The 14,108-nt window shown below is 37.0% G+C and overlaps 1 protein-coding gene across 1 annotated transcript; it reads left to right on the top strand.

The window, feature by feature from the left end:
- Nucleotides 1-885: 885 nt before the first annotated feature.
- Nucleotides 886-1,029, top strand: LOC109689443 (large ribosomal subunit protein eL39-like). The gene has a single exon (XM_074052656.1). The coding sequence runs from the start codon at nucleotides 886-888 to the stop codon at nucleotides 1,027-1,029; it is 144 nt and encodes a 47-aa protein (XP_073908757.1).
- Nucleotides 1,030-14,108: the final 13,079 nt, after the last annotated feature.

Here is a 14,108-nt window from a genome sequence, read left to right as displayed (position 1 = left end):
ACAGGGATGTCATTACTCCTGGGCCCTCTCAGCAGAGATAGGTAATATATGTATACATATTTGCTCATGCATGCACACATATGTATACTTATTTCTGTGTCTATCTACTTGTATCTATAATCTCTATATTTATTCAGCTAACCATAAATTTGCCCTGATATCTGATTTTAATCCAATAATAGAGTTCCACTTAGCCTTCCCATCATGCTTATCTGTAACTTTCCTCTCTGACAAAGAGAAGACTGGTCCTACCAAGGAAGATCATTCTTGACCTGATAGAGCTGTTTCTGTGGAATGGAGGGACCTAAAGCTTGACTAGAATGTATATAAGAGGGGAAAGTAGATAAAGTGAGGTTGAATCTGATCAGTGAATGCTAGATACATATGTGGAAATATCACACTGAAGTCCACTAATATGTACAATTAACACATGTCAATCAAACATAAAAAAAGAGTGGGGTCAATAACTGTATCTAAATAGTGCTTCTCTGTGGCAGCATTCACTGCAATCACCTGGAGGGCTTGTAATGGAGCAGCAGATAGAGGGTGAAATGAATCAAGAGAAATTAAGGAAAGACATATCCATGCATTTGTAGTCTAATGTGAAGGGCTCAAGAAAAAGAAAAAGAACAGTGATGCAAGAGGTGGGGTGGTGGGAATGGTAGGGAAATGCTGGGGCAAAATCCTTGAGCTGATGAAAGTAGGTAGAATCAGTGCCAAGGCAGAGGCTGGTTTAAGGAGCATGTCCGGCTTATTTACGGTGATAGTAGGAGGGCACAGATAGAGGTACGTAGGTCAGGGAGCAGCAGAGTCCTGCAAAGTCTCTTCTTGCTCTTCTGCTTTCGTCCACCATCGTGGTATGTGCATTTGCCCCATCTTCTCACCATGTCTTCTCACAAGACTTTCAGAATCAAGCAATTCCTGGCCAAGAAACAAAAGCAACATCATCCCATTCCCCAGTGGATTCATAACAAACGCAGGTACAACTCCAAGAGGAGACACTGGAGGAGAGCCAAGCTGGGTTTGTAAGGAATTGTGAGAGATGATACACAAATTCCTGCTCTTTTGTGGTTGGCAATCATCTTGGTATCATGCTGGAAATTTCAACACTGCCTGGACAGTTAGGTGTTTTAAATTGGAAATCTGATTCTTCTTTGATTACCTTAATTATCACTCAGTAATAAATATGTGAAACCTGTTTTTAAAAAAGTCTCTTCTTATTGTGACTCATTTCTCAGTGAAAGAAAATACAACCTCCTCAGCTGAGGTAGAGGCTGGAGAAGGCTTAGTCATCTGAGTTTTAAGGTAAAGGAATGACATCATCCCTTAGAGAATGGGAAAGTAACTAGATTCCGAGAAGATGGAACAATGGCTGCACAGCATTCAGAGTCCTCTTGGGGTTACTGATCAGGAACTGAAGGTCAGGCCAGTTGTCGTGGCTGTGTTTTCATCCAGCCATGCTCAGCAGTGCAAGACCAGGCGCCAGATCAGAGCAAAGCTGGATTTGATCAGGATGTGGCTGATTAGCAGGAGAGGAGTGGAGATTTGTCTTGCTGACTACAAATGAAGCACTTCCCGTTTCTGCTTTGCCTTATTAAATATTCAGTATAAATACTTTCTAAATTTATCATTTCCCATTATTGAAGCAACAATAATAATTGCAATTTGGAGGCTGTGGACATCATGGAAATATGTTTGTAGTACATTACCGGAATAAGGTGGAATACAAAACTGGGTCTGTCCTAGGACTGCAGTTAAATAAAAAGAATGAAAGAAAATGGACAAGTATGGCTCCAGGGACAAATGAAAAAAACTTTCTTAAGTAAAAAGAAATACACAAAACTTATTTTAATGTCATGTTTACTTTAGCTAAGTATATCTAAAATATTGATTCCTATTAATAAATATCACAATATTCATAAATATTGCTTCAAAAATATTGATGTAGTTTACATTTTCAGATGAAGTCTGAAATCTGATATCTGTTTCATAGTTAGCACATCTAATATCATACTATAGCCATACTGAAATTGTTCAATGCCTATGTGACTTGTAGTTACCAAATGGGACAGCACAGTTCTAGAATAGTCTAGATATGAGACCATCACTATATTATCCATTCCATATGTGTTGTATCTTGTTTTGGCTAGAGCTGCTATGAACGTACTTTTACAAGTCTCCTGGTACGCTGAGATATGTTGTTTCTATTTCAGAGGAAAATCTACACAGTCATATTTATTTTTTAATTGGCATACATTAATAGGAGGGGATTTCACTGTGATAATTCCATTCATGTGAACAGTATACTTTGAATGAGTTCACCTCCTCCATCATATTTCCATTTATCCCCTCTTCCTCCTTCCAAAATGATTTGACACACTTAATGATGGACTTTGTGTGTGTGTGTGTGTGTGTGTGTGTGTGTGTGTGTGTGTGCTAGGCATTGAACCCAGGACCTTGCACCTGCTAGGCAAGTGCTGTACCACTGAGCTACATCCCCAGCCCTAGATTCTTTCCCGCTTTTTTATCTATGTTCAATTTAGGCCATTAAACATTAATTGAGCATAAGCTGGTGTTCAAAATTGTGCTAGGTTCTAAGAACACAAAAAACAGATGAGGAAGAAAAAGAGGGAGCTGAAAATGAGAAGTGACAGAAAAGGAAGAGAAATCATAGTTCTTTTATTTAAGAAGCTGGTAGACTAAGAAAGATGTTGCCACATTTTTCTTTACCTATCAAATCATTATATTACAAATGTTACCATCAATGTGGCAAAAGGATATTTATCTCTTTAACAGACTGCATCAGTTAATATATTTTACATGTAAGTAGCAAAACCCTACTAAGATTAATCAAAGCACAGAATCCAAGGGCAGGAAACAATGGAACCCTAGGAAAAAGCTAAACACCACCAATCTATCTCTTATCTGTGCTCTGAGAATGTAGTCTTCATTCCCCTCTCTTGCTACATACCATCTCCCTCTCCTTCCCTCTTCCCCCTCAATCCCTCTCCTCCTCCTCCTTTTCTTTCTTTCTCTCTCTCTCTCTCTCCCTCTTTCCCTCCCTCCCTCCTTCTCTCTCTCTTTCTCTCTTTGTCTCCCTCTCCTTTACTCCCTCCCTATCTCTAGGGTTTGAACTTAGGGCCACAAGCTTGCTTGGCAGGCACTCTACCACTTGAGCCACGCCTCTAGTCCTTCTTTATGACGTTTTCATACATACATACAATGTATTTTGATCATATTCTCCCCCGCCACATTCTCTCTTTCTTCCTCCCACCTTGCACCTCTTGTTGGTTCTCCCCCCTCATTTCCCCTTTTATATTCATGTCCTTTCTTTCTTTCTTTCTTCCTTCCTTCCTTTCTCTTTTTTTCTTTTTTCTTTAGGTATAGATTCCACATATAAGAGAAAACATGGTAGTATTTGTCTTTCTGTATGGCTTTTTGGTAAATTTAATAATCTCCAGTTCCATCCATTTTCCTGCAAATGACATAATTTAATTCTTCCTTACTACTGAACAATACTCCATAATGTATGTATACTAAATTTTATTTATCCATTCATCTGAAAACACCTCTTTCTCAACCCCCAGCTGGTCAAATGGACCAGTCAAGGATAGTTAGGAAACCTGGATCGCACCTTATAAACGTGGCTTGGGAACTTTTTCACTGTATCCATGGAAAATGGAAGTGGAACGGTTCTCAGAAAGGGGGGCATATGTGAACAATAAACACATAAATCTACATGCCAACAAATTTAGATAAATGAAATAAATTTTTAGAAAAATGCAAACTACTCAAACTAACCAAAGAGGGAATAAAAAATTAGAATAAACTGTAACAAGAGATTAAATTTTCTCATGAATCCCCCTTGTACTATTAATGAGGTCTAAATAAAATAATTTTTAAAAAAGAATTTAAAAAATCAACTCAAAATGGAATGAAGACAAACTTAACACCTGAAACTGTTAAACTACTAAAAGAAAAGGTAGAGGAAAAGTTCCACAACATTGGTCTGGGTTAAGATTTTTAATATGATCCTAAAAGCTCAGGCAAAATTTTTTTAAACAAACAAACAGGATTACATCAAATTAAAAAGCTTCTAGGTCTAGTGGAGTGGCTCAAGTAGTAGAGCACCTGCCTAGGAAGCATGAGGTCCTGAATTCAAACCCCAGTACCACAAAGAAAAGCCTCTACAAAGACAAGTACTACGTATCCCCTCTCATATGCGTGGATGCTACAAAAAGTCAACCTGAAAGTAGAACAGTGATTCCTAGAGATTGGGAAGGGTTTGGAGAGTGAAGGGTAGAAAGGTGATGATTGGATTTGATGAGTGCAGGCCTTATGCATGGAAATACATGCATGTATGAAGTACATCCAAATAAAAATAGATAGTTTTGCACACCAAAAGAAACAACAAGGTGAAGAGACAAGCCACATAATAGGAGAAAATATTTGCAAACCATACATTTGATAAAGGGCTTATATCCAAAATGTATGTCATTCAAACAACTTGACAACAAGAAAACAAATAATTCAGTTGAAAAATAGGCAAATTACCTGAAAAGACACTTCTCAAAAGAAAGCCTAAAGTTTTGGGGAAAAAATGCTCAGTATCAGTAATCATTAGGGAAATACAAATTAATACTAAATGCAATGTCACCTCACATCCATTAGAATGGGTTTATCAAAAAGACTAAAGATACCAAGTATCAGTGAGAATACTGAGAAAAAAAGGGAAACTTTGTACATTTTTGGTAGAATTTTAAATTCTCTACCAATTATGGAAGATGGTGTGAAGTTCTTCAAAACTGCTATAGTGGGATTCAGCAATCCCACTTCATAAGAATTGAAATCAAAAACTTGAAAGATTACATGCACCCCATGCTTGTAGCAGGAGTATTCACAAGAGCCAATATAAGAAAATATCATCAAGAAGATGATAATGAACAAGTCTTGACATGAACAACAGCAACAAAAAAAGAAAAAAGTCTAAATGCCCACAAGTGGATGAATGGATAAACAAAATGTGGCATACATATATATCGATATGGACCCACAATTCCCATTTTGTGGTTCAGTGGAATACTATTCAGCCTTCAATATAATGAAGCTGTCATTGGTGATACATGGATGAACTCATAGGTCATTATGGTAAGTAAAATAAATATAATGTTGGCTGTAAGTTTGTCATAAATAGCCTTTACAATGTTGAGATACATTCCTTCTATTCCTAGTTTTCTTACAGCTTTTATCATAAAGTGGTGTTGGATCTTGTCAAAGGCTTTTTCTGCATCTATTTAAATGATCAAGTGACTTTTGTCTTTGCTTCTATTAATATGTTATATTAAGTTTATAGAGTTGTGTATGTTTAACTACCGCTACATTCCTGGGATGAAGCTGACTTGGTTGTGGTGCATGATATTTCTGATGTGTTGCTGGATTTGGTTTGCCATTATTTTATTGAGGATTTTTGCATCCTTCAATGTTCATTAAGGAAATTGGCCTATAGTTCTCCTTTTTGGAGGTGGTGTTGTCTGGTTTTGGGATGAGAGTAATATTGGCTTCATAAAATTAGTTAGGCAGTTTTCCTTCCCTTTCTATTTCATGGAACAGGTTAAGGAGGGTTGGTATCAGTTCTTCTTTAAATGTCTAATAGAATTCAGCAGAGAATCTATTAGGTCCTGGACTTTTCTTTTTTGGGAGACCCTTTATTGCTGCTTCAATTTCATTTTGTGTTATAGATCTAGTCAGGTGATTAATATCCTCCTGTTCAGTTTTGGATGGTTGTAAGTATATAGAAATCTGTCCATTTCCTCAAGATTTTCAAATTTATTAGAATATAGGGTCTCAAAGTAGTCACTGATAATTTCCTGGATTTCCATGGTATTTGTTATTATCTCACCTTTTGCATTTCTGATTTTACTGATTTGGGTTTCTCTCCTCATTTGAGTCAGGTTTGCCAGGGGTCTGTCAATCTTATTTATTTTTTCAAAGAACCAGCTTTTTGTTTCATTGATTCTTTATATGTTTTTTATTGTTGTTGTTTCTATTTTATTGATTTCAGCCCTTATAATTTTATTATTTCTCTCCTTCTGCTTGTTTTGGGATTTGCTAGTTCTCATTTTTCTAGTAGTTTGAGATGTAGCATTAGGTCATTGATTTGAGATCTTTATGGCCTTTTAATATATGCAGTCATGGCTATAACCTTTCCTCTTAGGACTGCCTTTGTTGTGTCCCATAGGTTCCAGTAGGTCATGTTTTCATTTTCATTAACTTCCAGGAACCTTTTATTTTCTGTTGTTGTTTTTGTTGTTGAGTTCTAGTTTTAATGCAAGATAGAATGCATGGGATTATTTCTCTTTTCTTGTATTTGCTGAGGCATGCTTTGTGCCTTAAGATATGATCAATTTTTGGAGAAGGTTCTGTGAGCTGCTGAGAAGAATGTTTACTGTGCAGAAGTTGGATGAAATATTCTGTAGACATCAGCAAGGTCCATTTGATCTATGGTGTGATTTAGTGGTAGAATTTCTTTATTGATTTTTTTGTTTGGATGACCTATCTATTGGTGATAGTGAGGTATTAAAGTCTCCCACGACCACTGTGTTGGAGTCTATATATGTTTTTAGGTCCTTCGGAGTATGTTTGATAAAATTGGGTACATTGACATTCGCTGTATATAGGTTGATAATCGTTATTTCCTTTTGGTGTATTTCCCCTTTTATTAGTTTATCTTTATCTCATTTGATCAATGTAAGTTTGAAGTCTACTCTGTCCGAGATAAGTATTGCTACCCCGGCCTGTTTTCATTGTCCATTGGCTTGGTAAATCTTCTTCCAGCCTTTCATCCTCAGCCAGTGCTTGTTTTTGTCAATGAGATGGGTGTCCTGTAGGCAGCAGATTGTTGGATCTTCCTTTTTTTTATTTTTTTTTTATGTTTATTGTTTTATTATTCATATGTGCATAAAATGCTTGGGTCATTTCTCCCCCCCTGCCCCCACCCCCTCCCTTCCCACCCACTCCACCCCCTCCCTATCCCCCCCACCCCCTTGAAAATTATCTCTAATTTTGTTGTAGAGAGAGTATAAGCAATAATAGGAAGGACCAAGGGTTTTTGCTAGTTGAGATAAGGATAGCCATACAGGGAGTTGACTCACATTAATTTCCTGTGTGTGTGTGTTACCTTCTAGGTTAATTCTTTTTTATCTAACCTTTTCTCTAGTTCCTAGTCCCCTTCTCCTATTGACCTCAGTTGCTTTTAAGGTATCTGCTTTAGTTTCTCTGCATTAAGGGCAACAAATGCTAGCTAATTTTTAGGTGTCTTACCTATCCTCACACCTCCCTTGTGTTCTCTCGCTTTTATCATGTGATCAAAGTCCAATCCCCTTGTTGTGTTTGCCCTTGATGTCCGCATATGAGGGAGAACATACGATTTTTGGTCTTTTGGGCCAGGCTAACCTCACTCAGAATGATGTTCTCCAATTCCATCCATTTACCAGTGAATGATAACATTTCATTCTTCTTCATGGCTGCATAAAATTCCATTGTGTATAGATACCACATTTTCTTGATCCATTCGTCAGTAGTGAGGCATCTTGGCTGTTTCCATAACTTGGCTATTGTGAATAGTGCTGCAATAAACATGGGTGTGCAGGTGCCTCTGCAGTAATCTGTGTCACAGTCTTTTGGGTATGGGATCTTCCTTTTTAATCCAGTTTGCCAAACAGTATCTTTTGATGGGGGAATTTAGTCCATTAACATTCAGTGTTAGTATTGATAGGCATGTGGTGATTCCTGTCATTTAGTTGTCTTCATTGTTTAAGGATTTGATTGTGTGTAGCTGAATCAATGTTACTCTCTACTTTCTTGCCTTTTCTTCTCCTGTGGGTTTGGTACTGCCTGCCCATTCATGATTTTGTTTGCTTTCACTTTCTGTGTGCAGAATTCCTTGAAGAATCTTTTGTAGGGGTGGCTTGGTGGTCATATATTGTTTTAGTTTCTGCTTATCTGAGAGACTTTTATTGCTCCATCTATTTTGAATGATAGCTTTGCTGGGTAGAGTATACTAGGGTTGAAATTATTTTCATTCAGTGCCCAGAATACCTCACTCCATGCTCTTCTTGCTTTTAAGGTTTCTGTTGAGAAATCTTCTGTGACTTTGATGAATTTACCATTATATGTTATTTGTTTTTTCTCTCTTATAGACTTCAATATTCTTTCTCTATTCTCTGTGCTTGTTATTTTAATGATAATATGTTGTGGGGTAGTTCTATTTTGGTGAAGTCTCTTTGGTGTCCTGGAGGCTTCCAGTACCTGAATGGGTGTAGTTTTCTCTAGATTTGGGAAGTTTTCTGTTATTATTTTGTTGAATATATTATGAATCCCTTCTGCTTGCACCTCTTCTCCTTCTTCAATGCCCAGATTCTCAGGTTGGGTGTTCTGATGGAGTTGGTGAGTTCTTGCATATTCCTTTCACAGGTCTTGAGTTTATGACTAATAGTTCTTTAGCTTTTCCTTTAATTTCCATTTCATCTTCAAGTTCTTAGATTCTGTCTTCTGCTTGTTCTAGTCTGCTGGAGTGGCCTTCCATTTTGTTTTGTATTTCTATTTCATACTTTTTTCTGAGGTTTTCCATATCATGGGTCACTTCCTCTTTAATATTGTCAATTCATTTATCTATTTATGGTGTTCTCTGTTTCACTTTGGTGTTTATTTAGAGCTCCTATGAGTTCATTTATTTGTTTTTGTGTTTTCTCATATTCTTTATTTTTGTTGTCTTATAATTTCTTGAGTGCGTCCTGTACATTTTCATTACCCATGTCTAGTAACATCTCATTGATTACTTGCAGGATTTCTTCTTTCAGCTTATTCTTGTGGGCTGAACCTTGGTATAGTTTATCTTTGCTTTGTTGGAGTCTGGATCTGGGTATCCGTTTTCTTCATATCCTTCTGAATCCTGTACTAATTTATTTTGGGGGAAAGCATGGTGTTCATCCTTTCTCATCTTCCCATCATTCCACTTGGTATTGTTTCTGTCCTTGGTCTATGTGTAATTTAGTATTAGCTAACTTACAATAGTAAAACTAACAAAACCAAGAAAGAAAAAAAATGGAGAACCAAAGAAATCAACAGGGAGAGATGGTGGACAATCAAACAGTGAACAAGACAAACAAACATTTAAAGAAAAGAAAAAAATTTTCCTGTTCAGGAACAGTAGAATTTCAGTCTTAGTAGTTCTGGTGTTACTCCTTTAGCATCCAGTCCTGTTTGTCTGTGTCTCCAAGGCAGGTTTGGAGCCAGTGTCCTCCTGTTTTCTCAGTGTAACATGGCAGGGAGAAGCTTTTTACAGGCTGGGGGTTAAGGGTTTTGGAGTTTTGTTTCTTCTTTTTGGTTTTTTTTTTTTTTTTTGCCAAGTGTGGCTCCAGCAGGAAAGTATTCTGTTTGGTCTGCTGAAGGTCTCCCAAGCACGTTTGGAGCCGTTGGCCAGTGGGCAAGTGGGTGGTGGCTGGTGTGCTGGCAGTCCAGCAGGCAGGCGGCAGCAGCATGGAGGTGGCGGCCCGCCTGTTCTTTCAGTGTATGGTGGTGTGGAGAAGACTTCCATGGGCTAGGGGTTCAGGATGCCGAAGTTTCAGCTCTCCCTTGTGCTTTACCTCAGCCAAGTGTGTCTTCAGTGTCTCAGCAAGGTCCCTGATTCACAGAGTTCACACTGTCTGCATCTGTGTCCCAGATGCCATTTTGGATCTATCCTTTATTTGCTCTTAAACTTGCTTTATTGGGGAATTTAGCATTTGTTTTAGCTTGGATATTTTAATAAAGAGCTGAGTTTATTTTTTATTTTGGCAGTATTGGGGGGTTTGAACTCAGGGTCATGCACTTGGTAGGCAGGTGCTGTACCACATGAGTCACTCCACCAAAATTTTTTGTTGTTATTATTGCTTGTTTTTGAGATAGGGTTTCATCTTCTGCCCTGACCAGCCTGCATTGTGGTTCTCCTATTTGTGCTTCCCACATAGTTTGGATAGACAGGCATGCCCAGCCATTAGTTGAGATGGGGTCTCACTAACTTTTTGCCCAGGTTAGATTTTCCCAAGTAACTGGAATTACAGGCCTGAGGCTGTTTTGTTTGTAAGTTTTTAGAGTGTGAAAAGGTAGAAAGTTCCCTCTACTGGAACACCTCTAAATCACCGTCATGTAAGACAGAGTGTTCTAATTGATCTCCTGAGTGAGGCACAAAACTCTACAAACTGGAGTCTGTTAACTTAAACAAGCAAAACACAACCAAAGGTACTCACATTGTATGTCCTTGATGATAAATTTAATGTGAATTAAGCAGAATGAAATATTGACAGGTACTGCATATTTATTTTGAAGGCCCTGTAATTAGCAGAATTTGGGGAAGTGCCAAACATTACTATTATTGGCATATTATACAAAGTAAAGGGTTTCATTAATGATGTTTCCTTACATGCACTTTGATCATATTCACCCCCTCTGTTACTCTTTCTTATCCACTTCCTCCCTCCCTTTTCCCTTCCCCTTCAACCTCCCTAATAGTTCCCCCTTTTATTTTCCTGAAATTGTTGTGCGTTTCCCCCAGCTTCCACAAATAAGAGAAAACTTGTGACACTTGTCATTGTGGGACTGCCTTATTTCACTTAACAGTTATCCAGTTTCCAGCAAACGAAATTATTTCATCCTTTTTAACTGCTGAGTAAAACTCCATTATGTATATAGAATACATTTTCTCCTTTTTTTTTTCCTTTGGTGGCACTGGAGTTTGAACTCAGGGCCTCATCCTTGCTAGGCAGGCAATTCTACCATTTGAGCCCTTTAGCCAGCCCCATAATGTATTTTCTTTATCCAATCATTGGTTGATGGGCACCTAGGATGATTCCATAATTTGGCTATTGTAAATAGTACCACAGTGAACACTGGTACAGGGGTATCTCTACAGTAAGCTGACTCTGATTCCTTTGGGTATGTATACAAGAGTGGCGTGGGTAGATCATATGGTAGTTCTATTTTTAGTTTTTTGAGGAAACTGCATACTGGTTTCCACAGTGGCTGCACTAATTTACATTCCCACCAACAATGTATAAGGGTTCCTTTTCCATGCATCATTACCAGCATTTATGGTTGCATGTTTCCTCTGACTGGGTAAGATGGAGTCTCAATGTTGTTTCATATTTCATTTCCCTAATGGTTAAAGATGTTGAATATTTTTTCATGTATTTATTGACATTTATACTTACTTTTCAGTTGAAAAGTATTGGTTCAATTTGATTGGCCATTTATTGACTGTCTTATTTGGGTTTAGCTGTTTAATTTTTTAACTTCTTTATATATTCTGGATATTAATCCCATCAACTAATTATCTGGCAAAGATTTTCTTCCATTCCATTGGCTATCTCTTCACTTTATCAATTGTTTCTTTTACTGTGCAGATTTTTTTCTTTCTTTTTTAATTGTTGTGCTAGGTGGCGGTACATTGTGGCATTTACAAAAGTTCTTACAATATATCAAATATATCATAGTTAAATTCACTCCCTCCACCATTCTCCTTTATTGCTACCCTCCCTGATTCCTGGAATAGTTTCAACAGGTCTAATTTTCCATTTACACACATGTGTACACAGTCTTTGCACTATACTCACTCTCTCACAACCTTTCCCCACTGCTTCCTCCCTCCCAACAGGTACCAACCACCCCCCAGGCAGAACCTGTTCTGCCCTCCTGTTCTCTGATTTTGTAAAAGAAAAAAATGACATTTTTGTTTGTTTAAGATAGCTACACAGGGAGTTTCCTTATGACATTTCCAGGTATATATGTATTGTAACACTAATTGTTCATCTCCTCTATTTTTCTTCTTTCTACCTTAGTCCTCTTCTTATGATGGTTTCAAAAGGTTTAAAAATTCTATATTCATTTTTGTATAGAGTACATCAACCATATTCACCTTCTTAAATTCCTTCTTTTAACTCTCATATGTAACCTCCCGTTCATGTGACCTGTTTTTCATAATATTGCTATATTTGTATTAGGTCTGCATTCCACATATAAGAGAGAACATGTGGCTTTTGGCCTCTGAACCTGGCTAACATCACTTAAGATGATGTTCTCCAGTTCTATCCATTTACCTCCATTCTTCTTTGTGACTGAATAAAACACTATTATATATAAATACAACATTTTCTTAATCCATTCATCAGTAGTGGGACATCTTGGCTGTTTCCATAGCTTAGCTATTGTGAATAGTGCTGCAATAAATATAAGTGTGCTGGTGCCTTTATTGTAACCTAACATTCCTTTGGGTATATCCCTAAGATTGAAATTACTGGATCATATGGCAGTTCTATTTTTAGTTTTTGAGCAGCCTCCATACTGTTTTCCACAGTAGTTGTACTAATTTACATCCCCACGAGCAGTGAGTGTATGAGGGCTCCTTTTCTCCCACATCTTTGACAACATTTGTTGTTGTTTGTGTTCTTGATGGTAGTCATTCTAACAGGAGTGAGGTGGAATCATAATATAGTTTTGATTTACATTTCCTTTATGGCCAGGGATATTGATCATTTCTTCATGTGTTTTTCAGTCATTTGGACTTCTTCCTTTGAAAATGTTCTGTTCAGCTCATTTGGCCATTTCTTCATTGGATTGTTGATTTTGGCAGGGGGTGGGGTAGTTTTTTTAACTCCATATATTCTGGTCACTAATCCCTTGTCAGAAGTATAGCTAGCAAAGATTTTCTCCCATTCTGTGGTCAGCCTCTTCAATTTAAAGACCATTTCTTTTGTTGTTCAGAAGATTTTTAATTTCATGTAGTCCCATTTGTCAGTCTTTTCTCTTAGTTGCTGAGCCATTTGAGTTCTGTTTAGGAAGTCATTGGCTATGCCTGTTAATTCCAGTGTATTCCCTGCTATTTCCTGTGCAGATTTTTAAGTTGATGCAATATCATTTATCAATTCTTGTTCTTATTTCCTGAGCTATTGGAATCCTATTCAGAAAGTCATTGCTTATACTTATATCTTGAAGTGTTTCTTCTATGTTTTCCTTCCATAGTTTCAAAGTTACAGGTCTTACATTAAGGTATTTGATCCATTTTTAGTTGATTTTTGCACAATGTGAGAGATGGGATCTAGTCTTATACATGTGGCATATAGTTTTCCCAACATCACTTGATAAAGAAGCTAGGTTGTTTTTGTTTTGGGGGAGTTTGTTTGTTTGGGCTTATTTCTGAATCTTCTATTCTATTCCATTAGTCTATGTGTCTGTTTTTGTAACAGTACCATGTTGATTTTATTACTATAGCTCTGTAGTATAGTTTGAAGTCAAGTATTGTCATATCTCTGTTGTTGTTCCTTTTACTCAGGATTGCTTCATCTGTTAAAGTCTTTCGTGTTTTGTGAATTTTAGGATTTTTTTCTATTTCTGCAAAGAACACCATCAGAATTTTGGTGGGAATTGAATTCAATTTATATATTTCCTTTGGTAATATGATCATTTCAACAATATTTGTTCTGCTGATCCATAACATGGTAAGTGGTCTCTCCATTTTTTATTGTCTTCTACATTATCTTTCTTTGGTGCCTTGTAGTTTTTATTGTTGAGGTCTTCAACATCTTTGCATAAGTTTATGACTAGGTATTTTTTTTAAGATATTGTGAATGTGGTTGATTTCCTGATTTCTTTTTCACCAAATTGGTGGTGGTAAATAAAAAAGTTACTGATTTTTGTGTGTTAATTCTGTATCATGCTACCTTTCTGAAAGTGAATATCAAATAAGAGTCTTCCAGTGGAGTATTTAGGGTCTTTTAAATATAGGATTGTATCACCTGCAAACCAGGATAGTTTGTTTCTTCCTCTTTTTTAATCCCTTTTATTTATTTCTCTTGTTTTATTGCTATGGCTAAGATTGCAAGCATTACATTGAATTAGAGTGGTGATAGTGGACACTCTTGTTTCTTTCCTGATTTTTAGATGAAATGGTTTCAATTTTTTCCCATTCAGTATAATCTTAGTTATAGATCTATCATATATAGTCTTTATTGTGTTGAGATATGAACCTTCCATTCCTATTTTCTTCAGGGATTTTTATCAGGAAGGGTTGGATGTTG

The sequence above is a fragment of the Castor canadensis genome, chromosome 13 (genome assembly GCF_047511655.1).
Source record: "Castor canadensis chromosome 13, mCasCan1.hap1v2, whole genome shotgun sequence".
Lineage (NCBI taxonomy): Eukaryota > Metazoa > Chordata > Mammalia > Rodentia > Castoridae > Castor > Castor canadensis.
Note: the sequence above shows the minus strand (reverse complement) of the source record. Positions and strands in the feature narration are given on the sequence as shown.